This window comes from Brienomyrus brachyistius, chromosome 13 (assembly GCF_023856365.1).
Source record: "Brienomyrus brachyistius isolate T26 chromosome 13, BBRACH_0.4, whole genome shotgun sequence".
NCBI classification, from domain to species: domain Eukaryota; kingdom Metazoa; phylum Chordata; class Actinopteri; order Osteoglossiformes; family Mormyridae; genus Brienomyrus; species Brienomyrus brachyistius.
The window spans coordinates 24,142,968-24,168,002 of NC_064545.1; the positions used below are offsets into that span (position 1 = coordinate 24,142,968).

A 25,035-nucleotide genomic window follows, 5' to 3' on the forward strand; every position below is an offset into this window, starting at 1 on the left:
GAGGCAGGGAGGGGTTTCCTTAAAGCAGGGACCACCAAATGAGCTGGGGGGCGCCGACTGCTAATGCGTGATTTTATAAATAAGGAAGGAGAAACAAACTGCCCTAAAGAAGTTCATGGGGAGTTCCCCAATTAGGCCACTCTGAGGAAGACATTTAGAGCGGGGGGGGGGTTAGTAATGTACTCAGGGGCTCCGCTAGAGATTGGGCACCATAAAAATATACCATATTTGGCCCCCAACCCAGCCACAATCTAATTATGTTCCAAATTTTTTAGGAATCATCTTAACATCCCCCTTACGGCACCCCTGATTGTACTGACTACTTGGTAGCTAAATCTGCGTTCTCTTTACCTCGGAGTTCTAGCCAGGCTTACTGTTAGGCATTGTCAGCAATAGCAAATGATTACGACACATTATACACTGTAGCAAGATGTCCGCAGGTAGACGTTGGACTGTAGTGTGTGTAGGACCAATATAACGAGATGCAAGTGCTACTGAACAGTATATAAAAACAGCTTTCACTTCGGTAGATGAAGGGTGCAGCCATCTTGGATTCTGAGGAGGTCCCCCTGACCTTCCGAGTCAACGACCTCCAGGGTTATTTGAGTTGGTTGCGGCCCCCCTACTGTTTTCGGCAGTGGACTGTCGGGACAGAAGGGGGGGCTTTTGCCCATGACAATAAGAAGTTGCTGACCATCGACCTTGTAAGGGGAGGTGTTGATAAAAAGGAGTAGACTGTGGGGGGGTGGGTTAAAATATTATTAAGCAGGTTTTGGCCCTTCTTGAGCAGAGACCCCAGGGTTTTGCCCCTTTTTAGCAGAGTCCCCTGGGTTTTGGTCGCTTTTGAGCAGGGGCCCCAGGGTTTTGGCCCCTATTTAGCAGAGGGCCCAGGGTTTTTGCCCCTTTTTAGCAGAGTCCCCTGGGTTTTGGTCGCTTTTGAGCAGGGGCCCCAGGGTTTTGGCCCCTATTTAGCAGAGGGCCCAGGGTTTTGGCCCCTTTTTAGCAGAGTCCCCTGGGTTTTGGTCGCTTTTGAGCAGGGGCTCCAGGGTTTTGGCCCCTATTTAGCAGGGGACCCTGTTTTTCAGCCCAGTAAGCCCATGTCCATTAAACTGCTCCTGCTAAGGACGTATGTTCTGTAGAACGCACAAATATGAGAATATGAAAAAGCATTTTCTCAAAATTTATTAAATGTTTCTGCAGATCCCCCCTTCCAAGACCCTTGCTTACGCTAGACTGCAGTAAAATTGCCACGTTCCATGAACCCTTCTGTCCAGTCGAAGTGAGCTTAATCGTTATCGAGGGCTTCTCAATCAATTGCATCGACCCAACAAGAAATAATAATATTCTGTTCATCAATACAGGAATGTCAAACCGTAATCCAGTACAATTCCTTTCAGTTAATTTTGACTTCACTAAATTAAGACCGTCTGGTAGTTAACAGATCGATGTCTGGCAGAAAGAACAGGTACCTATGCATGTTAGTCACCCAGTGAGCAGTAAAGACCCCAGGAAAATGGCCCGACTTTTACGGCACGCTAATCCAGTCTGCGCCAGCTTCGCCACACAGATTCTCTGCGAGGTGCATTGAACGAAGGCTGCTGTGACAGAAATGGCCGCCGTCGCTTGATATTGATTGACTCCCAGGGTGAAAAGCTTATAATGTTTTCAGAGCTTGTAGTCGGAATGCATTATTCTGAGGTGCTCCATTCCATTTCATCTCATTTGTGTGCCGTGTATCACCTTTACAGCTCTCTCACCACGCTTGGTAATTTCAACTTAAAATCTTTCGCCGGGACCGGCCGCACTGTGCAGCGGAGTTACAGAAAGACAGGGGGGGGTCAAGCCTGATTACGAGGTTGTGAGGAAGCAACAGAAACTGGCGTCTGGCATAATGAGCCACGATGAGCGAGTAACTTCGGTTTGGGGATTTTCCAAAACTTAGAAAGTGAGTCATACCGAAATAGAAAGCCCGGGGTGTTCAAGGAGAGAGCAACTTCAACCAGCCAGGGTGAGTCAGGGCGCTGGAGGCTGATGAAGCACTTTTTGTAGAAGACACGGCACAACAAGGCTGTGAACATTAGCCAAAAGCTGGAATGTTGCGACTCAGGTCAGACTCATTTCTACCGCATAGGAAGCCCCGCTTGATGTCCATCAAAACCATCTGAGACCAGACACACCTTAGGTACTAGGTGCTACATCTGAGACTCGGAAACCAGGCATAACGTCCCAGCTCACCATAGTCACCGGCTGCGAACAGCACCCACTCTATAATATACATGACAAAGGAATTTATTATATTAATAAAAGGCCCTCAATTCATCAACGCTGAACACATACAGGCATAACGCGCACAAATAAATACTTCCTTAAGACTTATGCCATTCGCTAATGGACCGTGTACTTACTGAGATTAGTATCATGGTCTATTGCAAATGATTATACTCCTAAACAAATCGAATGCTGCTTAGGATATGCTTTTAACATTATTAATGGCGGGATCATAACCTCGCAGAGGCAGAGGCGATTGTGGCAGTCTGACAAACGATCCCAATCGGCTCCCGGTGGTCTTTTGGGTTCCGACTGGAAACGAGGCTGGATTGTCTAACAGTCCCCCACAGTAGCATTTCTCAACCTTGTCTACGGGAACCACCCCAGACAGTACAGGAACCACCCCAGACAGTACAGGAACCACCCCAGACAGTCCATATTTTCACTCCCTCTGAACTCCTAACACTTCTATTCTGGATTGCTTTATTGTTTGGTCCAGATGTACTGGTCTAGAAGGTAGTCACAGAATGTCGAAATATGATCCATAACATGGGTCCCCAACTCGTTCTCGTCCTAGAGAACCCAGCCCTGCAAAGCTTAGTTCTCTGTCTGTTCCAATACATCTGATTTGACTGAAGAAATGGGTAGTAATTAGCAGACGTGGAATCAGGTGTGTTAAATGTAGGGAACCCCAAAAATGTGCAGGACCAGGGTTCCCCAGGACTGGAGTTGGAGACCCCTGATCCAGACTAAATGCATCTGTAGTTGTTTTTTCATCTTCAACAATAAACCATCATAAACTCTCAAGCATGACCGGCTGAACACTGAACCCAAACGGAACCACAACCTTAATCTGAACATACAGTCTGGGTCATGTGAAGACGGCAGCAGTTCCACTAAAATGCCCCAGGTCCGGCTGCAGACACGAATGGGCTCCAAAAAGCAGAAGATGCCACTCAGCTGTCTGCTTGCGGTTGTACGAAGCAGCGGCATGGAACCTACTTGCGTGCGTCGCTCCCTCTCCCATCTGTCAGGCTTCCCTCCCTCCGACCGCCATGTTCTCTCCTTCCTCCATCTGTTCTGCCCTCTTTTGTTCATTCAAATGTTCTTTTCCACGTAACAGCAATCATGAGCTCACTGTCAAGTGACCGGGAAACAGAGACTTCCTGCATGTGGTCACAACATGAGGGTATGTAACTGCATCAAACAAGGTTCAAAATCAGGAAATGGAACTGGAGTTGGAATTAAAATCACCCTGAAATTCAAATTCAATTCCAATTCTGTTCCCCGTAGTTTTTTTCTAACATTCCCAACTCCAGTTCCATTTTCCGATTCGAAATTTAATTGGTGAATGCTTTCCAGAATGGTCCCAACCCTGGAAACAAATCCACCTCCAGATTCAACCTCCATGTCAGTCTTCCTAATTCCACTCTCGGGGACTCAGAACAGTGAATTTTTTTCTTTTAACACACACCCTTTTCAACCAGTGGTGTAATTATCAAGCCCTTACTGATCAGTTGAAGTTGACTGTAAAATGATCATGTTCTGAACATTGGTGCACACTGGCCTTCTGTACAAAGTGTGGCACACAGTGGGCAAGGCCACATCCCCCCACTACCTCTACCAGTCATGTGACCCTTTCATGTTTGTTCTCTTTAGTCCATAGAGGTACATTTAAAAAGGCATATTTAAAGCCCCCCTGGCCTAAAAGAACCAAGGCTTGATGGGGTGTTTGGGGATGCTGTGTGGCTCAGCAGGTTAGGCTGCTGCACTCGTGATCAGAAGATTGCCTGTTAAAATCCCAGCATCAGCAGAGTGATGTCATCATTCAGCCCTTGAGTAAGGCCCTTAACCCTAATTGCTTCAGGGACCGTCTATGTTTATTAGCACCTGCTAATAAAATGTACCTTTTCTGTCATTCAGAAGGCATTTCAGATCCTGTACGGGGGGGTGGGGGGGGAGAAAAAAGCAGCTGAAAGATGAATGATGCTTGAGGTTGGTGATACTTCTCAAAAATAAACTCTCAATGGAAAGCTCCAAATTAGCCCCCCGTGTCTCACAAGCTTTAAAATAAACGTTCCCGTGATATTCACTCTGCAGAATTTTTAATTAAGCGCCTGTGCAGATGTGCTTAAGGTTAGCGAATGCTTAGCCGGCAGCCGCTGCAGTACCGGCCGGCAAGGCCAAGGCGTGTCACGCTTGCCGGTCTCCCGCTGTGCACCACGGTATTTTACACTCCTGCTTTGCACATACAGAAAACCCTCCAAAACATGAGAGGGTGTAGGCAGGGTTGGGGGGGGGGGGCTCATCTTTATTCCACTTCCAACATGCTTATGAAGGCCCCAAATCCCTTCTGAAGAGCCCTTCGAATCAGAAAACGAGGAGCTGCTCAGACTGAATCTAGCATGGAGCCGCCTGGCATCCGCACCCTGACAGAGCCTCCGACAAACCAGCACCGCTTCTCCCATTGCCAACATCCGCACGGCGGCCTTATCTGAGAAGCGCAGGGGACTATAGGTTAATAACTCCAAAAATAGAGCCACAGCTATTTTTAAACTACAGGTGCTCCATCAAAAATAAAACGGGACAATTAAAAACACGACAACGTGTCAACATTAAATTCCATTTTACTTAGAATGACTTTCGTATGACTGGTTTTCATGATTTTAAGTGCTCTGACAATTCAGAACTGGAACATGAAGGATATAAAAAAATTTATAAAACATTCAGAGAGAGAACATGTGATACCCTTTGGGATTCATTGATCAGGATTTGTTCGCCGCTCATTAATGTGAAACGGAAATACAAAAATGAGAAAACAGAAAAGAAGAACTGGAGGATAAAAAAGCGCAAGGAGTGAAATGTGAACCGTCTTTTTGGTAAAACTAGTTTGGCCACCATTGTGCGTCTAGTTCAAATCCCTCCCTCCCATACACACAGCCACACACAGCCACACAGCCACACACACACACACAAACTAAAACGTAATTGATAGGAATGGGAGTGCTCACTCCCTGGGCTGGATTTCCAGCATGATCTCAGCAATGCCAACCAGCTTGGTCTCCTCCAGGGCCTTGACCAGCCGGCCCAGCTTGGCGTTCCTCCCTTCAGCCTGGATGAAGCGGCTGAGCAGCTGGTAGGCCTGTTCGTAGATGCCCTCGCGCTCGTACTCGAAGGCCAGGTTGTCGATCGTGGGTCCCTTCAGCGCCCGGCACGTCTTCTGCAATGCGCGGCCAACCTGCTTCCAATCCCGCCCGATGTTGGTGGCAAAGCGCTGGTGGTCGGCCGGTGTCAGCTGGCGATCGACTGAAGTGTGTTTTTAAAAAGATTCAGTAAAAGTGCCTCTCTAAAGGATCAAGGCTCTGTAGCACAAAAAAAGTTACAATAAATTTACCAGTATCCTAGAAGTAGGTAGCAACAGGTAAACATATTGACTAGAGGAAAACTCGCCCAAAAGCATGAATGATCAGATTCATGATCATTTTTCTGTCCACAAATATTACATTTAAATATTTTTTTCCAGGAAAATAAAGGACATTTTTTGCTGTTGCTGTTTCTTTCAAAAATCTCACTGAAATTAAAGTCAAGATCTCAAAGGTTTGACCAAAAATACTGGTCAGTTTCACTATGAATCATCTCACAGAAGGCTAACAGAGACCCGCTACGAGAGACCCGCTACGAGAGACCCGCTACGGTTGGTTATGTTTTTCAGGAGATTCATAGCAAAATGAAAGTGAGCTTCCCACCCACCAGGTGAGGGAACACCCCACAAACATATCTTAAAAACAGTTTAAGAAAATTACTTGAATTTTTTGTGTCTTTAATAGCATAAAAATAAAACTTAGAAACTAAAAAAGGCTCATTAAATCTAACCTGGGTCGATTTTCAATTTTTAGCCGCAGGTACCTACTAGATGACCACTAGGATACAATATTTAAATAGCAATTATATAAGTCAGATCATCAGATGATGGCAGATTCCGGTTTTATCCCTCATTTACATTCTTATTATACAGTAAAATTACACCCATATGCTAAATAAATGAGCTGTTCTGCAATTCCGCCATGGTGTTAATGCAGTCAGAACCACACATTCCCCTGTACATCTTACCAAACAACTTCTTCTGGAACGTGAAGCAGTTACCAGGCACAGCAGGAGCTTCTGGTCTCGACACTAGAGACGGGAAGCTGTTGGATGAATCCCGGTCACCTATGGTCAAGTTTAGCAGCTGCTTCTCTAGCTGGGACACTTCATCATCCCGTAGGCGGACGGGCTGCCAAAAGACAGATGATGTCACTTCCGCATGTCAGCATAACCTACAGATTAAATCATTCTGCTAGGACAAGGACTAGGGACCCCAGTCCAACAGTGATCAGCCGCCTTCTCTGTATGTTGCCTAGCAACAATGCCTTAGCAACACAAATATTTCAAGTGGACGCAGTCACAGTGTGTGCAGGCTTTCTGATAAATTGCTGTTTTGATAACAGCTGCCTAAATATATCTTACATAAATGTCTGCAGAACGCGATTAAGGAAGGGAAAATATTTGTAGCACTAGCAGAAAGATAAAATGCCTCCTAGAGGGAGACGGACGATGCATCAGATCAGGACACGCATTACACCCTCACTCAGCGCAGTGGAACGCTCTTACCAGAGAGATTTAATAGCAGTTACTTCTGCAGATTGTGTTAAAACTGCTCCACTTCCTGGCATCCTATGACTCTTTACCTATTATGTTACACGTCAACACAATGGTTCCCAGGCCCTCATTTGGCCTGCGGATTACCTGTGGATTGCTAGCCAGATGACAGCTCTGTCCCCTCACCTGTAAGGAGTGAATGTAGGAGAGGCAGAGATCCTGGTTGGTGAGATACAGATCCAGGACATTCTCCCCAGCCTTGAGCTGAGTCTCCACTGTGAAGTCCTCTGAGACAGAGAAGATCCGCAGGGTGTGCTGCGTGAAAGCCTGGCTGACGGCGGCCGTGGCGTAGCTCTCCAGGAACTGCCGGCACGTGGCCTTGTTCATAAATTTCAGCTCGATGCCCAGGAGAGGGTCTGCGTCATGCAGCTTCAGGATCTCGTATCCTTGGAGACCCCCAGCTGTGTCTGTGGCATGCAAAGATGCGGAGAAAAAAAGATCAGCATCCTCCTCTTTAAAGAGTAACCGAAAGTCAAAACTGCACTACTTTAGGTAAGGGGTCTGGTTTTGGTACAGAACAATCAATGCCACTTAGCACCACCTACAGACTAGGATGACCAACCACACTCATAATTGTTCACAAAAAAGGCCTAATGTCCCACTACCATGCAGCAAACAAGATGACAATGCTAGACCAAGTGAATTTTATCCATATGTACAAATTTGGTGAACATCATAAAGAACGTCTTAACTTCGCTATAATGCCAAAACTTCCTGTTCAAGGTTCAGTTACCATTCAAAGTGAATTCATCACAAAGAAAACAAGCACCTCCACATTTTAAAATTCCAACCATTTAAAATATCTACTGCACAATTCATCATATTACATATCAGAATTACCGAGTGGATCCACCTACTGGACAGAGTAATTCAGCCGTTTCACATGAACCTCACAGCACTGTCAAACATGAATCTGCTGCTGGAACTGAGCCAGAACGCTTCCACAGCACCCTAACATCAATCTTCGAGAGTGTATCAGAGCATACGTCAAAAAGCTCATTATGAGATCCGCTGAATTTTGCATTGTGGAAGCAGGCATTGTACTTACCAACTTATTCTTTCGTTCAAAGTAACTTTACATTTTATTCCTGTTTACACAGATACAGTTTTAAGCACCTTGGTTCAAAAGCCATACATATAGTCAGAGAAGCGGTGGGTTATGAGTGCATCGCTAATCACTGTGGCACCCGTGTGGCTGACATACATCCCATAATAAATCACAGAAACGTCGCTGCATGCTTTACAGCACTCCATATGGATGGACAGTCAGCTAGATAATCAGGAGTAGAAGGTATTCAAAAGCAAGAGTGATTCAATGAAATCTAAAGCTGCGCAACTATCGAGCTTAAATGAGAAAACTACCACGTATAAAGTGTAGCACTGTGCTCTTGTGGTCTAGATCTGTGGTATCAGAAAGGAAAGACTGTCGGTCGCTCTGCGACCCACCTGAGAGTGTGAGCTTGACGACTTTGAAAAGATCATACTTCTTCTGCGGATCCTTGTACAATGCCGGCAAATTCACCTTCGGACAAACAGATTTCACGAAGAGGAATGCACATCCCAGCCACACACCATCCGCGCTCTTGGAGCTCATTTTCTGAAACGAAAGCACAGGCTATTAAAAACCTCTTTTAAAAAATTCCCTTTAAAAACCTTTCATATAACACCTCTTATTCTGGTCTCCTTCAGAGTAACACGTGAACGGCTACCTCCGACGCTTACAGTCCTGATGTTTTGTTGTTACCTTTCCTTCAGGCGTTTCCATCGTCTGAGCATCACTGTCAGGTGACTTTAGCTGCCACAGTCGCTCTTACAGCTGCATAACCCCCAGCTGAAACACATTAAGCAAAATTATATATACACACACATATATATATATATGTAAGCCAAAACTCAACCCAGACAAGAACAATTTTTAGACTTTGTCAGGTATTTATAACACTCTTACAACATTCTTTTCCCCCCTTGAGTAACCCCCTAACATATTTGCGCCAAACTTGCTTTTCCTCAGCGTTGTACTTATTTCCCAGACCAAAGCTTCCTCCAAACCTGGCCAAAACAGTTTCAGTTATAAATTTCTAACAGATGCACGTGTCTTTATGACAAAACGAAAGCAAATATGGTTCTAATCAGGAAACAAACACAATGTTTTGTTGTGTGATACGTACAGTACAAGAGCGTTTCAATCGGCGTACTTTAAGTAAAAGAAACAGCAGTTCATTAAAATCCTACAACGACATTTCGAGAATATGCGGATTCGAAAAATTAAGAGAAAAGGGCAGCAACTTTACACACGGCTGCTTTTCGTTAACCAACAAACATACAGGTATCCGGAGTAGTCAGTCTAAAGCACAGGAAACGGGTGAAGGGCCGACACGAAGATCTCGGAGAGCGAAACACCTTGGCGGAGGGTTAAAGCGCCAGTCCCGGCTGTCACCCAGCTCAGCCGCCATACGGTCCCACTCACGGCTCCAATCTCCGGCGCCAGTAACTTCATCATACGACACTAAAACTACCAAAAACGCGCCGAGCCGTCCTCAGACACGTTATGAGGCAACACTTTAAAAAGTTTTCTTCTGAAATAGGCGTCAAATATTAAAAGCAGGTTTCCTGCGAACTGGGCGTAGTTTGTCCGTTAAACATGTTTTTGCAAGATTTTTTTTCACTAACCTTCAAGTAACATTCTAACCTAAGCTAATTAGCTAATTTTAGTAGTCAACGGTCGTTTCTCCAATGCAACCATCATTCAAAGCCCTCTGCGGTACAAGATTTTCATCGTTTTATTATGTGACTCACTTACCACACACATTTGTGTCAATAAACAGAATTCAACTTATTACTGAACACGCATAAGTTCTGTAGGCTAGTTAGAAGTGATCCGATTGGATAAACTGAACTTTGTACATATCACGTGATTCTGACGCAGAATCTCTGCGATTTCTGATTGGTTAACGGACAACATTTTCTTAGTGACGTAGAAGGAAAAACTTTCATTTTGATATACATTGTTACGATGAATTTTATATAGATGCTGTACATTTTACATCTCATTTGTTTTATGGCACGCGATGGCTGACGTATACATCGTCACTACAGATGTCATTCAAAAGGTTGCCAACCGGTCAGACTTGTTTTTAATGAATTACAAAGAGATGCGGGATTGTTTTCTGCATGACTTGGTACTTGGACGCATTTAGTCGCAGTTACAGTATACTAATAGATGCTTTCCCATCGAAGTCCTGGTACCTAATTAGAGGTTCCGAGTTCCTGGTGTCGACCTACAATCGGGCAGAGTTCCTGCGGTGGAAACGTGACAGAAATTCCTGATCTGTGAAAAAAGTCTCTGCGGTGCGAAAGGACAAAAACACTCCGTTTCGGCTGCGAAATGAACTTTCCCGAAGAAGTACTCGCTAACATTTTCTCCTACCTCCCGCTAAGGGACAGGTACAGTTCTTCCTTGGTCTGTAAGCGATGGTCCCAGGCGATGAACTACCCCTCTGTCTGGTATTACACCGAAGTCAGGTTAGTGAATTTGCCATTAGTTGTATGTCTTGTGAACTGGCAGATATTTACACACTATCTTTTTATGAAAATTGTATTTTACTATTTTTCAGAAGACAAAACTGGAAAAGAACAACTGATACATTTTAAATAGTGTCATTCTAAGTGAGTTTTTTTTTAAATAGTCCCCTGCCTTGCCTACACTCAGAGTTAATCTCCATTTTTGGTGTATCTTAGGGGCTTCACAAATTTTTATATATTTTAAAAGTCTGTTTTAAAAAGTACTGCTTCTACGAAAACCATCTGTCTCTTAATGACTAACCACAGAAACCCTAAAGCCATATCCCAGTCAGCTTAGGACACACTCAGGATGGGATTCCAGTCCATCACAAGGCTCATACACACCCACGGGACAATTTACAGATGCCAATTAGCCCAACTGCACATTTGGCCTGCAGAAGGAATGCCGCATACCCTGACGGAGAAAGAACACGCACATTAGCGCGCATACTCGGCAAAGGCAGGACTCGAATCCCCAACCCTGGAGGTGTAAGACAACAGTGCTGCCCACTGAGCCACCCCCAGAAAACACCGCTTAAAAAAATCTTGTCACACAGGTTTACTGTGAGTTTAACTGTGTAGAGAAATGAATTCTAAAATGAAGAGGAAAGTGTGTTTAAACTTGTCTAACAGCCACATACGTACATAACAATAGTGGCCCGACGTTGCTGGTGTGTAGCACTGCATGCTCACTTGTTTTAATTTACTTATTATTTTATGTTGATTCTGAACTGTTTCACCGTTCATGTATAATGATACTTTATTGATCCTCTGGCAAATTGAGTCACAGATATGGCTATTTTACTGAGGCTGGGTTTGAACCAGCAACCTTCTGGTTAGAAGTATAGCGGTTTAGCCCACTGAGCCACACGGTGACCTCATTTGTAATTGTACTGTGCACTATGCCAAGACAAATTTCTTATACGAATGAACTTTTATGCCCAATACATTTTATTCATTGTGGGAAAATAAATCTAGAGAATATCAGCTCACCTTAAAGATTTCGTCTTTGGGTAGTTCATACCTGCTTTATTTCAGCAGATGTGAGACTGGAGCTGAAGACCACGGCCTTCTGCATTTCTGCCACCTGCTGGGGATGGTCAAGCACTTGAAAATCATCGTCTGTCAGTTGAAGGAAGTGGCGAACCGAGACATGGCTCTCGGAGTGCTGAACCAGGCAACAGACCAGAGCAACCGGCTCCAGAAGCTGAGTGTATCCTGCACGGGTGACTTTCCCCTGTTCTACTCCGGTGAAGACATTCTCCATGGCATAGAAGTCGTGCTGCTTAACGAGGCCAGTGGCCTGTCACTCAAGGAGGTTGACTTCAGGGACATGCCCTTCACTCTGAGCGACCAGCTGATCAGGAACATCGCCCGGCGAAGCCCTGACCTGCAGAGGATCTACATCAACAATCAGGCTCTGGTGTGCAACGTGACTGTGAACACGACCCAGCAGCTGCTGGAGTCCTGCCCCAAGGTCCAAGTCTTGGGGGCTTTCTATGCCAGTGTGTCAGAGAAGGTCCTCAGTGAGTTACTCTTGCCTGGACGAGCTCCATTCAGGCTTCTTGAGCTGTACTGCGAGCGCTCTGACAAGTACGTGCCGGCTATTTCCAATGGATTCTGGGAGGTCTTGCACAAGAGACACCCCTCCCTGTTGGTAAACGTTATCCTCAACCACACTCTGCCCGCCAAGAAGTTCCTGAAGATTCTACAGCCGAGCATCCCCATACGTGACCTGGAGCTGCTTACCTACACATACCTGGTGAACGAGGTCAACTTTGTGGCAGCCAGCTACGGGACAACCCTGGAGAAGCTCGTGCTGCAGACAACCTCATCCGCAGAGCTGGACCTAGCGCTGGTGGGCCTGGCCTCCAGTTGCCCGCACCTGAGGGAGATCCACTGCTACTGTGTGGTGACCCAGGCCGTGGTGCAGGCCTTTTGCACCAAGTGTCCACACCTGTGGAGGTACACACTAAAGACACGCAAGGAGCCACACCCCTGGATTTGTACAGTGGTCAAATGACATGAAGGATGCTAACATCTTGCAGAAGCCCTGCAGTCACAGTACAAATGAAAACTACAAACATGGTGACCGTAAGAGACTTCATTTGATACTGGGATTTATATAGAAAATTTAATTTGGGAACTAAATGTAAATCAGACTGTATTGTATGGTGAAACACCGTTTGCTATTGGTTTCATGCTGTTCTGTAAAATACAATCAAATCATTTCACTGTTGACTGCATGATCCTCTGCAGTTTGTAGCTAAACACTGTTTGGTGTTGACTGTAGAATGTACTGTAATCTGTAGTCAGACAGACAGAAGCTTCTTAATCTATGCACAAAAGCAGATTTTATTATGATTGCTACTGTGTTCTTGCACTATGCAAATAAATTTCCTTCTTTCCTTGTCTTCGGTTGATGTGATTGTTATAGTTCATTGAAGTGTGATGAAGTGTGCCTTGGTTTAATTATTAATAATCATTAATTATCGATTAGCGTAAAGGATGACCTGAAATTGGAATAAATTGCCCACATATGTTCACAGTCAGCCACCCCCTTGACTAATACGGAAGCCTGAGGGGAAGCGCAGTCAGTGGACCTCATCACATTCGGAGTTATTGCCAATGCGATTCTCTTACAGTTCTTTTTTTTTTTTTACCAAAGTAAGGAAATTACAGGTTTGTCTCCATTTACACAGTAGACAGTTCTGCTGTGACTCCGGCTCCCTTTCTAAACGACACAGCAGAAGTGCCACTTCTGAGACTTGAACCTACTACCTTTGTAAGATGTATAAGCTCTACATCAGTGTTTCTCATCCCAGTCCTCAGGGACCCCTAGACCATCCACATTTTCCAATTCCCTGGGAGTTGGAAAGGAGCAAAAATGTGGACGGTCTGGGGGTCCCTGAGGGCTGGGATGAGAAACTTCTACCTGCTGTCCTTTTATTTCAATTTAGGCCTAAGTGACTTGTATATACTGGACCCTAAAGCAGCGTTTCCCAACCCAGTCCTCGGGGAACCCTGGACAGTCCATGTTTTTGCTTCCTCTCAGCTTCCAGGGCACCTGTACCAGGTATTCGGTGTTCCTGATTGGCTGGGAGCTGGGAGGAAGCAAAAATGTGGACTGTCCAGGGTTCCCTGAGGACTGGGTTGGGAAACACTGCCCTAAAGTACTGAAAGTGGCCCTGATGCCCCATCAGGAAAGTCTGACTATGTACACCCCATGGCAAGCCCTCCTGACAGCTTAGGCTAAGCACCTGGGCGGCTAAAATGACCGCACCCAACGCAGGCTGAGCTTCGGAGAGCCTGACTCACTGAGCAGGAATCTCGGGTTAAATGTGGGGTCTCGTGTTTGACGCCCCCAGCAGCCTACAGCCCCTCCAGCACCCTGTCCCATCCTGGCTGGCTCATGCACGAGTGAGTATGCGCCATTGTACTGAGAGTGCGTGACTCAGGGCCATTATTCGCAACTTTGTGCTGCCCACCTTTGTGCGCCCCCCCCCGGGGGCCCCATTGTCGTGCTGACGCCGACCAGCAGGGCCAGGGAGGGGGGCGACATGGCGGAGTGACTGGGTCGGGACAAGCCTCAGTCAGCACTGCCACAGCCCGGTGGGCGACAAGATGGACTAGGAGCGTCTGGCGAATCCTAGGCATTCCACGGCAGAAAGCGCACAGCACTCGCACAGCGCATCTCTGCCCCTCTCCCAGCGGCCTACAAGCCACAGCAGAAGCATGCAGGAGTCCCCCGGATCAGTCGCAATGGACGGGAGCTACAGCAGCAATGTCCCGGCCTTCCTCACTAAACTCTGGACCCTGGTCGAGGACCCAGAGACGAGTCACCTCATCTGCTGGAGCACAGTGAGTATCTGACCCAAGTTCTGGCCGCGGTCGTCTCAGTTTACTTTGCTTAGATCCCAATAGCAGCTTCTGCTAACAAATTCAATATACTATTCTGCTTTATCTAGCTATATCTGGCTAGATCTAAAAAACACTTGAGCTAATCCTGCTTCCGTATCTATGTACAGAGCATAGATACTCTCAGAGGCTGTGTACTAGAGCTGCATCAGTCTGGGAATGACTGGGAGAAAGTTTCGTTTTTTAAAAGCATGGAGGCACAAATAATACAGGATGAACATTCAGGTCAAGGTTTACTTGTTAAAAATTTGAGGATTCTGGCTTAGATTTGAGGTAAAATATACCTTATTTTCACAAGATTTTCTTTGCAATGGATACAGGTGTTTGTTCTGCCAAAACGACACACTCATTTAAGTAACGAAATTCCGATTTAATAAAACAGAGTATGCAAAAAATTATTAATATATTAAAAAATATATTTTAAAAGTATATAAAAATATGAAAAAAGTCAGGAAATGTGACAACATAATATTAAAAGGTAGGCAGCAACAAATATGATGTAACCTTTTTTCATGCCACAACCCAGGCAAATAGACGGTCGTCTCTGCGTCTGTGAGCAAAGCCCACTTTGTAGTATCTGCTGAGCATTTCTTTTCATCACTTTATTCTCAATAAGAGGAAAAATAATTTCAAAATGTCATCACAGTCACAGTACACTGTTTTTGTTAACGATAAATAATCCTGCTCTCTGTTCATAAACATGGGGAAAAGGTGCGGAAAAATTATTTTTGTAGAACAGGGAGCACAAAGATGAAATATCAGACTATATTTGGTTTTCTGAGAACATGCAACTAAAGGATTATAGATATTGCTGTCATCCATGAAAGTAGAAGTGCAATGTATTGTGATTTAGGGATAAGATACCTTAGAGGAAAGAGACTGTTGACATGTGATAAGAAAGATCAATGACAGTGTTTCAGCATGACACTGCACACTGGAAAGAGACGCTGGGTTCACCAGTGCATACAGGTACATTTTATCCACGACCACAGCATGTACAGTGTGTACATCACCTGTCTGTTTATGTGGGCCACCCACACCAAGCGACACAAGAGCAGACCCGTGTTTATACATTATTATTTGAATCAAACGAAGGGAGTTCATCAGCACTGTACTCAATGCTGTTATTAATCCATCTCCCCATATTTTTCTCTGTTTCTTCTCATCTGGTTTTAGAAGAGCATTTAGTCCAGCTACACGGTATTACTTGGTACTACTCGTCCAGATGTTCCACTGAAACTGACTAGCTTCAAACTCCTGGGTGCTGAAATAACAAGCGTCTCTGAATCTCTTCAATTTGTTCTCTTCCCCAGACCGGCACTAGTTTCCACGTGTTTGATCAGGGAAGGTTTGCCAAAGAGGTTCTACCCAAGTACTTTAAGCATAGCAATATGGCCAGCTTTGTGCGTCAGCTTAACATGTGTGAGTACCAGACTTTATAGGGTCTATCTTAAGAAGGGGGTCGTGGCAGTGATTTGTCACACTGCAACCTGTGAAGTGGACAGTTTGTGCGCTAGAGTTTTTATTTTTTGTGGTAATTATGGAAGTAAATACTTTAAAACAGTTTGTGATTAGCCTCACATGATGAATGTCAATGCACAGTAATCCCACAGCTTCTACTCCACCTCGCAGATGGCTTTAGGAAGGTGGTGAACATCGAGCAGAGTGGTCTGGTGAAACCAGAGAGGGACGACACAGAGTTTCAGCATCTCTACTTTCTGCAGGGCCATGAGCACCTGCTGGAGCACATCAAGAGGAAGGTATGTCGGCGTCCAGTAGGGAGTGAATGGCAGTGGAAGTAGAAGCAGGCAGCCATGAATAAAAGTCACAGTGAGGTGAATGGTGATGCAGATATGCACAGACCAAGTTGCAGACCCACTCGCTTGTACAAATGCGCAGGCAGGATTGCTGACACATGCGAATAAGCAAGATCAATCTCTCAACCCCCCCCCCCCCCCCCCCCCCGGGTATGCGTAGGTGTCCATTGTAAAGAGCGAGGAGGCCAGGGTTCGTCAGGAGGACCTAAGCAAGCTGCTGTATGAGGTGCAGGTGCTGCGTAACCAGCAGGAGAGCATGCAGTGTCAGATGCAGGATGTGACGCAGTAAGTGCAGCTGAGAGTTTGCATGTCCTCTCCGTGTAACACAGACATGCAGTTAGGCTAACTGGGCCTTTTAAACTACCCATAAAGTATGATTATCAGGTTGGGCAGCCAGCTGACCTTGGACACCCAGAGGTCTTTTCTCTGCCTTGGGAGTGTTTGGGTTCCCTGAGTGTTTGGGTTCCCTGAGTGTTTGGGTTCTCTCCTTCATTGTCATCTGGCTTTCTGTCTTTTATTTTTCATGAGTATTCCTCTTTCCCTGTTTTTGTAATATTCTGGATGAATGATGAAGGAATGTACTACAACGCACCATTTCTGGTGACTCAGTTGTGAAAGGCGCTACATGCAAGTGAATTGAATTAAACTAAACTGAAGTGAGGTGAGGTGAGGTGAGGTGAGGTGAGGTGAGGTGAGGTCCCCCCCCCCCGAAAACTGGGTCAGGTGAGTCCAGTCAGGTGGTCACTCAGGACAGGTAGCTCATGTGATTGGTGTTTGTATGCTGCTCTTCTAGAACCAGGCGGTAATCACACTGAATCCACAATGAGGTTTGACACGCCCCCGTTCACACAGATGGGGCTATTTTTGGAAACCTGGACGTAGCTACGAAATATCGACATTAAAATTTTGCAGACAGTAATATTTTATGCGCATTATTATTTAACAACAATAGAGGTTTGGATGATGAATCCTAAAAGCAGCAGAAAATCTGTCTTTTATTTCATCATTTAAATTTTCATTGCAAAAAATGTATTTATTTATATTTCTGTGTTATATAGAACATAGCGCTATTCCTGCGGATCAGCAGACACCTTCCACCTGACAACACCATGAATCAGATGCATGAGAAGGATCTGTCCCCCCTCTCCCTTCCTGTCCCCTCCAGACAAGCACTCAGCAAGGACTCTTCATATTCAGATACACGCAGACACACAATTAAGAGAGAGATGGATGCAGAAGGGGATAGCAAAGACATGGGAAGTGTGGATCTGGAGAGAACTGGAAGCAGAGTCGGCCATAGCGAGTTACTGTATTGATAGGAGAGTGACTCCCAGTCAGAGACTCAGACGACAGAGTGACAGAGAGCTCCAAAGAGCGGGGACCGGGATCTCTGCAGTAATTGGTGCGACTGATGTGTTTTTGTAGCCAGAACGAGGTGCTGTGGGGAGAAGTGATGTCTCTGAGGCAGAACTTCACGCAGCAGCAGAAGGTCATGAACAAGGTGAGTCCACCAGTTAGAAAGCTGTTGCTTCTCCACACTTGCTTGCTTACACTTCCTGCTTTGACTTCCTTGACTTGGCAGAAATCACGATGGTTTCATTGTTCATCTCTGATCATTGCAATATCTTGTGTCTGTCTCGCAAGAATGTTTGTTTTATCTTTTGTTGTGCAATTGTGCTGACAAGTTTGCGTTTGAAAGAGCAGGACGATGTGATTTGGTGTGTTAGTGTATGTATCTGCTGCCGAATCATTTTTGCGGCACCCACTTCCTGTGTGTTCATGTGTGGCAGCATGTGTATGTGTGTGGTTCACTTCCTTGGCCTCGATTAACTCCTCTGGGTTTCACATCGTGCTCTTGACTTGTCAGCTGATCCAGTTCCTGTTCACTCAGATGCAATCGAACTTGCCGAACAGTGTTGCGATGAAGAGGAAGCTGTGAGTACATCGCTAGGCCCCTGTACACACACACAAGGACACACAGACACACGCACACAGATGTGTGAAAGCCCGATCCAGCTGGACAAGGTCAGCTGACGAGCCGCGGCGAGCATGAATGGGCCGCAGTGCTGAGTCAGACCTGCTGACTGTTCCCTCCCCTCGCAACCCCTTGCGACCCACTGAACCTGGGGCACGCGACCCTCCATCCTACTGTGCCCTGTCAGCATAGGTGAGCAGGGGGGTTAAGCCTCAGCGGGGGCCTGCATCTCACGCTCCAGGGCCCTGGAGTAAAGCTCAGCTACCATTCTGGTTCACATAAATCTAGCATATTCTACACAGTTTATAAAAAGCCAGCCGAGGGAAAAGTCTTAAGTCAAAAAGACACGCACACACTCTTTTAGCACCCTATAAATGGCAATCACATCTTTTTACTGAGTTATATTTCATGATATTACATTTTGGCGGCTCAGTGGGTAGTACTGCTGCCTCACACCTCCGAAGGTTGGGGTTAATAACCCAGACTGTGGTCTGTGTGTTTCCTCTCCTTTGCTTTTCTACTGGTTTCCTCCTGTTGTACAAAGACATGCATTTAGACAAATTGGTGTCTCTAAGTTGCCCATAGTGTGTATGTATGTGCCCTGTGATGGACGGGCATCTCCTCCATGATGTTTTCCTGTTTTGGGTTTATTGTTGCCTGGAACAGGCTCCAGGCCTCTGCCATGACTCTGTAAATAAGTGGTTGGATGGATGGATGGATGGTTAGATGGGTGGATGGATGGATGGATGGATGGATGGATGGATGGAGATATGATGATGTTCTCTGGTTCTACTGCTGTTATTTGCAAAATTACAGATTTTAACTGACTATTTACCTGGGATATGTCCCAGTCAGAAGTTCAAAAGCTCAGGCCTACAAAGGTACACATTCAGTAAAGTGATGATAAGATTCTCTGAATCAGTCAGCAAAAATCAGTGGCATGTGGATCGAGCTGACTGCCCCCCCCCCCCACCTACTTACTTGTCATCCACTTGGCAAAGCACAGGGATTGGACTGTCACGGTAAATTTAGCACTGAGTTAATAAAGTCTTTTATTACCCCTTGACAGGTACCGCAGAGTGAAAACCTGTCAGCATGTCACTCAGTATAGCATTAAAAAAATAAAGCTCAACATTTGTCACAGTTAGGATTTTCCGCTAAAAAGTGTCAGTTTTCTGAAACATTACGGATGTACTGTAGCTATGTATTCCATGGAATGATGTTGGTTCGTCTCTTTGCCTCTGAGACCTTTGATGCTAGACGACGGACCCAGCAGCCCTCCAGCCTCCAAGTTTGGCCACAATCTTCTCATGGAGCCTTTACAAGAGCCCTACTATATCCACTCTGTAAGTTCTCCTGCCAACAACGTATCTCACACCGTCCCTGGAGATAATGCTGAGATTTCTAAGGGACACCCCCTCACACCCCTCCACTAACATTTGACATGTGCTCATCCTTTTGTTGAAGCCATCAAATCCCATCCGTCAAGGAAAGCCTAACCAATCAGAGGGCAAAACACCCTCCGGAACTTCCAGCATCTTTAACACCACATGTTTTCTGGAGCCTTCTGCTGAAACTGGCCAATGTTCTGGCCAGGGCCTGCTAGCTGGAGGACCAATCATATCAGATGTTACTGAGATGTCACAGTCCAGTGCAATGAATATGCCAGGAGAGCAGTTACGGTGAGAAGGCCGAATGTGGAGAAAATTACAGTGCAGTGTCCTTAAGTTCTACAGTGACACTGCGAAACATCTGGCCCACCTTTGTTTCTGCTTTGATCTTAGCATGTAAACTTGCTATAATTTAACACTGAAAGCTCAGTTAAGATGAACTTTGTCTTATTGTCTGAGAGGAAAGTGCAAAGGAATAGGATCTCGCCGATGACCCAATCTCTGCCGGTGCAGGGGGACATGCCAGATGCTGATCAAGGCAGAGCCAATGAGCCCTGGGGTTCACGCACGAGGCACAGGAATCCCATTCGCTGACCCCCCTGTTCTGCCTGTTGCCATGGTGCAGTCCATCCTGGAGGGTCATGGTCCTGGCGTTGGGGAGAAGAGAGGCAGGAGACAACTGGAGAGGTCAGGTGCTACTGGGACTTGTACTGAGACACCGCACTCACACTCATATATACACACTCCAAAATATTTAAATATAGTACTGTACAGGACGTTAAAAATGCTAGACGAGTCATGTCATGATGTTGCAGAACTTGGTCTCTGAGGCCCTCTAGAGGCATAAATAGGCCGTGCAGTTATACATGTTCCTGCAAGGGCTATCACGTTGAGTTTATGTAAGCAGGCAGATTGCAGTCAGGGTTTGCGTGCTCAGAGGGTTAAGAACACTAACTGTGAGCTCCCTTAAGGTCAGAGATCCAGAACGGCGTGGAGAGCATGGACATGAGGTTGGAGGAGCTACAGCTGCTCCTCAGGATGCATCAGCAGGGCGTGGATCCCACAGGCACTGTGGACGTGAGTGGAACCAAACATGGTGGTTTCCTGTCTGTGAAAAGAGAAAAAAACACCTCAAAGTAAACTGACTAGGCACTGAATCTGCCCATTTCACCGAACAGCCATTTAATTCCAACCTTCCTTTGAGTGAATGGAACTTCACAGACATTGAGGCCAACTTGAAATCCGTGAGTAACTGGTCAGGTACTTTGTACGTCAGCAGTGATCTCCATCATTGGTAATGGGACGACTAGATGTTTCCAGAGCTGCCCCTTTGAAGTCCTATAGTTGCCCTGATTGGTGGATTTGAACTAAAAGCACAGCAGTCTCTAGTACTTGAAGCTGATGTATATTATAGTTGCCTTTCAATGTAAACAATCAGTAATTTCTTTAATCTATGTGATTTAGCCCTTCCTCTCATCACTGTGACTAAGTATCTTGAAACATCAGCATGGTCTAAATAGATTGCAGCTTACCTTAAGTTTCAGAATAACGGGATTACTAACAGAACAATATATTTTATAGCCGGTTTTTAAAATGAAATTGTCCAGGGCTGAATGTTTAGTGGCAGTCAGCATTTAACGATGGTTTAGGTCAGTGTTCACTAGTCCAGTCGTTGGGGACACGCAGACGGTCCACGTTTTTGCATCCCCGAGGACTGGATTGGGAAACACTGGTTTAGGTAATGAGATCATGATAGGTTGTGGAATCTCTTGCTCCATTTCAGTACATGTTTCAGCACCAAGACCCAGACATGTTCAGCAGCGGAGGCTGTGAGGGACAGTGAAGACTTGAGGGAAGCAACGGAACGACTTCTGTCTGTTCTGCACAGAGGTATGGCTGATAACGCAGGACTTTGTAATTAAGTGAAAAAAAAGCGATGGGATTTTATCAGCAAGGGACAAGTACAGTCTGAGAAAATCACCTGGTAAATATTTGTTTTTCTGTCAGTTTATGAACAGCCATCAGTCATTTTCCTCCCAGCACAAACATATCCTACTCTGCCTGGCCAAAAAAATAATTCGCCATTTGTATTTTCCGTTGGACCGCCTTTAGCTTTGATTATGCCGCACATTTGTCATGGCGTTGTCTCCACAGGCTTATGCAACATCTCACCCTCTATTTTCATCCAGATTTCCATTCAGTTCTCACCGAGATCCTGTATTGACTAGTGAGTTGAACCACTCCATAAAGCCTCCTTCAGCACATCCCAAAGACCTCCACTGAGGTTAAGGTCACAACTCTGTGGTGACCAAGTCATGCGTGAAAATGATTCCTCATGCTCCCTGAACCACTCCTAGACAATTTGAACCCAATGAATCTTGGCATTCTTGTCCTGGAATATGCCCACGCCAACAGGGAAGAATAAAATCGACTGACGATGGATGGAGGTGTAGCCTGGCCAGTCAGTAGATTCAGGTACTCAGCTGACTTAACTTTATTGCTGCGTGACGTTGCTGAGCTGTAATAATGATCCAGTCATTCAATTCAATAAATTCAAATGACGACTTTATTTTGGCTGGGCAGTGTATATTATTGCTGGAAAGGGCTTGTGTAACCCTAACCCTAACCCTGACCCTAACCCTAACCCTGACCCTGACCCTAATCCTAACCCTGACCCTAATCCTAACCCTAACCCTGACCCTAATCCTAACCCTAACCCTAATCCTGACCCTAATCCTGACCCTAACCCTGACCCTAATCCTAACCCTGACCCTAACCCTAATCCTAACCCTGACCCTAATCCTAACCCTAACCCTGACCCTAACCCTGACCCTGACCCTAATCCTAACCCTGACCCTAATCTTAACCCTAATCCTGACCCTAATCCTAACCCTGACCCTAATCCTAACCCTGACCCTAATCCTAACCCTGACCCTAATCCTAACCCTAATCCTAACCCTGACCCTAATCCTAACCCTAACCCTGACCCTAATCCTAACCCTAACCCTGACCCTAATCCTAACCCTGACCCTAACCCTAATCCTGACCCTAATCCTGACCCTAACCCGAAAAACATTTAAGGAATTAAATGATTATATACTCAAACCACTATACTACTAATTCACTCCTGTTTTTAAAGATCTATGACTAGTTCCTCATTTAATTTAGTGTCTTGTTTGCACAGAACATCTGGAAGAGAATATTAGAGGAAATTTCACAGGAGATCTGGAGGTTGACATTTGTGAATGTTGCAGAGCAGCTGGACCTGACCTGACTGGGATGATTGGCATTGTTCAGAACCACATTTTCCCACCTGCCATTAAGGACTTTTCCATCTTCTGAGTCATCTTCTAAAGTTCTGCAGGATCCATCAGGAAAATGCGACAACACCTTATAATATGAGAATGCAGGGTTCTGGTGTCCGGGAAACTCCACCACACCGCTGTCTGATTTCCAGAAGGATGGTGGATCAATCTGAGCCTGCAGGACTTACATGCGGGAAGAACTCAGCAAGAAGTCCAACTGGAAGGCAGAAATCCAACAAGAGGCTAATGCATCCCACCATTTCATAAATGACACTATACCATATTCCGGAAAGGTCTCATGTATTGACCTAATTTAGCCAGGTCATGCTTGCTGTTAGAATGGTGAGAATCAAGACCACAGAGGCTACCATTGTACAGGGAGGTAGATATTAACTGGCCCAAGTTCTGATGCACTTTTTTATAACACTGCGAGTGGAACTGATGGTACTTCAATATGTACTGAATGGATTTATACTTTTTTCCTGGGAAACGTTTGTTTCAGAGTATATATACTTGGATATAAAAATTTTTTATTTAGAGTGCTGGCATCTGATGTAAAAAGTTTGACTTTTTGATTTTGAAGACGCCATATTTTGTGTCTGTATTTGCACAAAATTTTTCTTTATCATTAGTGCCCTGTAGAGGAACTTGGAAATATTTACTGCTTGTCATACTGGAGTCCATCATATACTGCTTTGCTGTATATATTTTACAGTAACATATGTTAAAACACAGATAGATCGTCTGATCATGTCCATTCACAAAAAAACTTGACTGATTAGGCCACTAGGGCAGTGTCCCAATCCGGTCCTCAGGACCGCCACTCCCCCATACAGCTTTTGCTTCCTCCCAGCTCCCTCCTGGGACAGGATTGGAAAACACTGCATTAGGAAATTTCTCTGACCAGCTGTCAGATCAGAAGACATCAGGTCGAAAAGAGACCATCGCTCCCTATCTTCCATCTCAGTGAAGATGATTCACGCTTGGGCACCTCGGTACAGCCAGGATGAGAGAGTGCAAAACATGGCCTAAGAAGTCTGACTGGAGAGAAAGTCTCTTCTCAAAGGTGGATAGTTCAGGTTACAAAGTAAAAATCTAGACCAAGACTTTGTTTCAACCAACCAATTAAGTCCTCTGTGACTGTGACTCTATAACTGGTGGATTTGCTGGATTTACACCTTCTGGACCTGAACTCTCGTGAACATTGTTGCTATTCCTGATTTCTCCTTATTTTAGTCATGGCCAGCAGACTTATTTGACCTCTTGCAGTCCAGAACCCTGAATCCACCCTTTGATAAACACAGGCTCTTTTGTCATCTGTACTGATGGTGCCTTATCTTCGGGAGGGTGATGTCCTGGAATCTGAATTGTGACTATTGTCAGACTGAGAACTGGCTGCAATGAGAGGAATTCGGCCGACGCTGCACATACTCTAGTAAATCGTAGTCATACTGACGTTAGAAATGGCTTGACGCTGAATATGTATGAGTGTATTACATATGCACACACATACATATTTACATATTTGTACAGCTTGTATAACAATGTGTGGTGTCAAGCGGAGTTTCTCCTGTACTATAACACCAAGATCTCACTCTCTGGAAACCCGTAAATACTTCACTTCGATTGTCACTTCATGGCTACAAACAAATAAAACAAAATCCCAGAAAACACTTCATTCACAACCTTCACTCACGTCACATCCGGTATTAGTTTGTGTTACTGATTTAAAAATGGAACATTGTGTAATACAGTACATTTGAGTTCTTACTCTGATGCAATATGACATCGACCACTGGAATGTATGGAATGAAGTAACTGCTTCCCTGGACTGTACACACAAAGGAAATGTGGCAATGAGAAAAAAATTGCACTAGGAATGCTGATAAAACAATGCTTTTTACTGTTAAAAAAAAAAAAAACTTTTTTTCTGGTTTGAGATGAGGACGCTTTATCGTATCGCCAGTTACATACCAAAGTTGTGTTTATCCTCACTGGTAATAAATGAATGGGGGGAAAAAACTAACTTGTTCAGGCCTAATGATTTTGAAACGGCACATTTGTAATTTGCAAACTTATGTCATGCCCTCGATCATTACGGT

At 45.1% G+C, this 25,035-nt stretch overlaps 3 protein-coding genes across 8 annotated transcripts; 2 read left to right on the forward strand and 1 right to left on the reverse strand.

Annotated features, from left to right (window-relative positions):
- Positions 1 to 4,877: 4,877 nt before the first annotated feature.
- On the reverse strand, positions 4,878 to 9,863 carry tradd (tnfrsf1a-associated via death domain). 4 transcript variants are annotated; one of them, XM_048973678.1, is made up of 6 exons: positions 9,767 to 9,863; positions 8,711 to 8,797; positions 8,413 to 8,563; positions 7,093 to 7,373; positions 6,379 to 6,541; positions 4,878 to 5,574 (listed from the first exon to the last, which is right to left on the reverse strand). In XM_048973678.1, exons 2-6 carry the CDS (start codon positions 8,729 to 8,731, stop codon positions 5,276 to 5,278), a joined length of 915 nt encoding a protein of 304 aa, XP_048829635.1. In that variant the 5' UTR covers positions 8,732 to 8,797; positions 9,767 to 9,863; the 3' UTR covers positions 4,878 to 5,275. The 4 variants fall into 4 exon arrangements, with proteins under 4 accessions (XP_048829635.1, XP_048829636.1, XP_048829638.1 ...); XM_048973679.1 differs by lacking the exon at positions 9,767 to 9,863 and adding an exon at positions 9,637 to 9,765; XM_048973681.1 differs by lacking the exon at positions 9,767 to 9,863 and adding an exon at positions 9,291 to 9,615.
- An 83-nt stretch (positions 9,864 to 9,946) lies between these two features.
- Positions 9,947 to 12,941, forward strand: fbxl8 (F-box and leucine-rich repeat protein 8). Of its 3 annotated transcripts, none has more exons than XM_048973674.1 (2): positions 9,947 to 10,488; positions 11,566 to 12,941. In XM_048973674.1, exons 1-2 carry the CDS (start codon positions 10,352 to 10,354, stop codon positions 12,548 to 12,550), a joined length of 1,122 nt encoding a protein of 373 aa, XP_048829631.1. In that variant the 5' UTR covers positions 9,947 to 10,351; the 3' UTR covers positions 12,551 to 12,941. The 3 variants fall into 3 exon arrangements, with proteins under 3 accessions (XP_048829631.1, XP_048829632.1, XP_048829633.1); XM_048973675.1 differs by having other exon boundaries at positions 11,569 to 12,941; XM_048973676.1 differs by lacking the exon at positions 9,947 to 10,488 and adding an exon at positions 10,613 to 10,632 and having other exon boundaries at positions 11,569 to 12,941.
- Positions 12,942 to 13,972: 1,031 nt separating this feature from the next.
- hsf4 (heat shock transcription factor 4) lies at positions 13,973 to 24,940 on the forward strand. Its single transcript, XM_048973671.1, has 13 exons — positions 13,973 to 14,388; positions 15,759 to 15,867; positions 16,078 to 16,205; positions 16,423 to 16,547; positions 17,688 to 17,763; positions 18,130 to 18,197; positions 19,484 to 19,583; positions 19,705 to 19,919; positions 20,142 to 20,315; positions 20,600 to 20,705; positions 20,807 to 20,872; positions 21,412 to 21,518; positions 22,813 to 24,940. Exons 1-12 carry the CDS (start codon positions 14,263 to 14,265, stop codon positions 21,469 to 21,471), a joined length of 1,353 nt encoding a protein of 450 aa, XP_048829628.1. The 5' UTR covers positions 13,973 to 14,262; the 3' UTR covers positions 21,472 to 21,518; positions 22,813 to 24,940.
- The last annotated feature ends 95 nt before the right edge of the window (positions 24,941 to 25,035 follow it).

Coding starts and splice junctions, on each gene's coding strand:
- tradd (XM_048973678.1), bottom strand. CDS start 8,731: ATGGAAACGCCTGAAGGAAAG. Junction 7,374..8,412: donor CGTCAAGCTCACACTCTCAG/GTGGGTCGCAGA, acceptor TGCATGCCACAG/ACACAGCTGGGGGTCTCCAA. Junction 5,575..6,378: donor GTTCCAGAAGAAGTTGTTTG/GTAAGATGTACA, acceptor AACACACTTCAG/TCGATCGCCAGCTGACACCG.
- fbxl8 (XM_048973674.1), top strand. CDS start 10,352: ATGAACTTTCCCGAAGAAGTACTCGCTAACATTTTCTCCTACCTCCCG. Junction 10,489..11,565: donor TGGTATTACACCGAAGTCAG/GTTAGTGAATTT, acceptor GCTTTATTTCAG/CAGATGTGAGACTGGAGCTG.
- hsf4 (XM_048973671.1), top strand. CDS start 14,263: ATGCAGGAGTCCCCCGGATCAGTCGCAATGGACGGGAGCTACAGCAGC. Junction 19,584..19,704: donor AGCCCTACTATATCCACTCT/GTAAGTTCTCCT, acceptor CTTTTGTTGAAG/CCATCAAATCCCATCCGTCA. Junction 20,873..21,411: donor TTGAGGCCAACTTGAAATCC/GTGAGTAACTGG, acceptor GCTCCATTTCAG/TACATGTTTCAGCACCAAGA.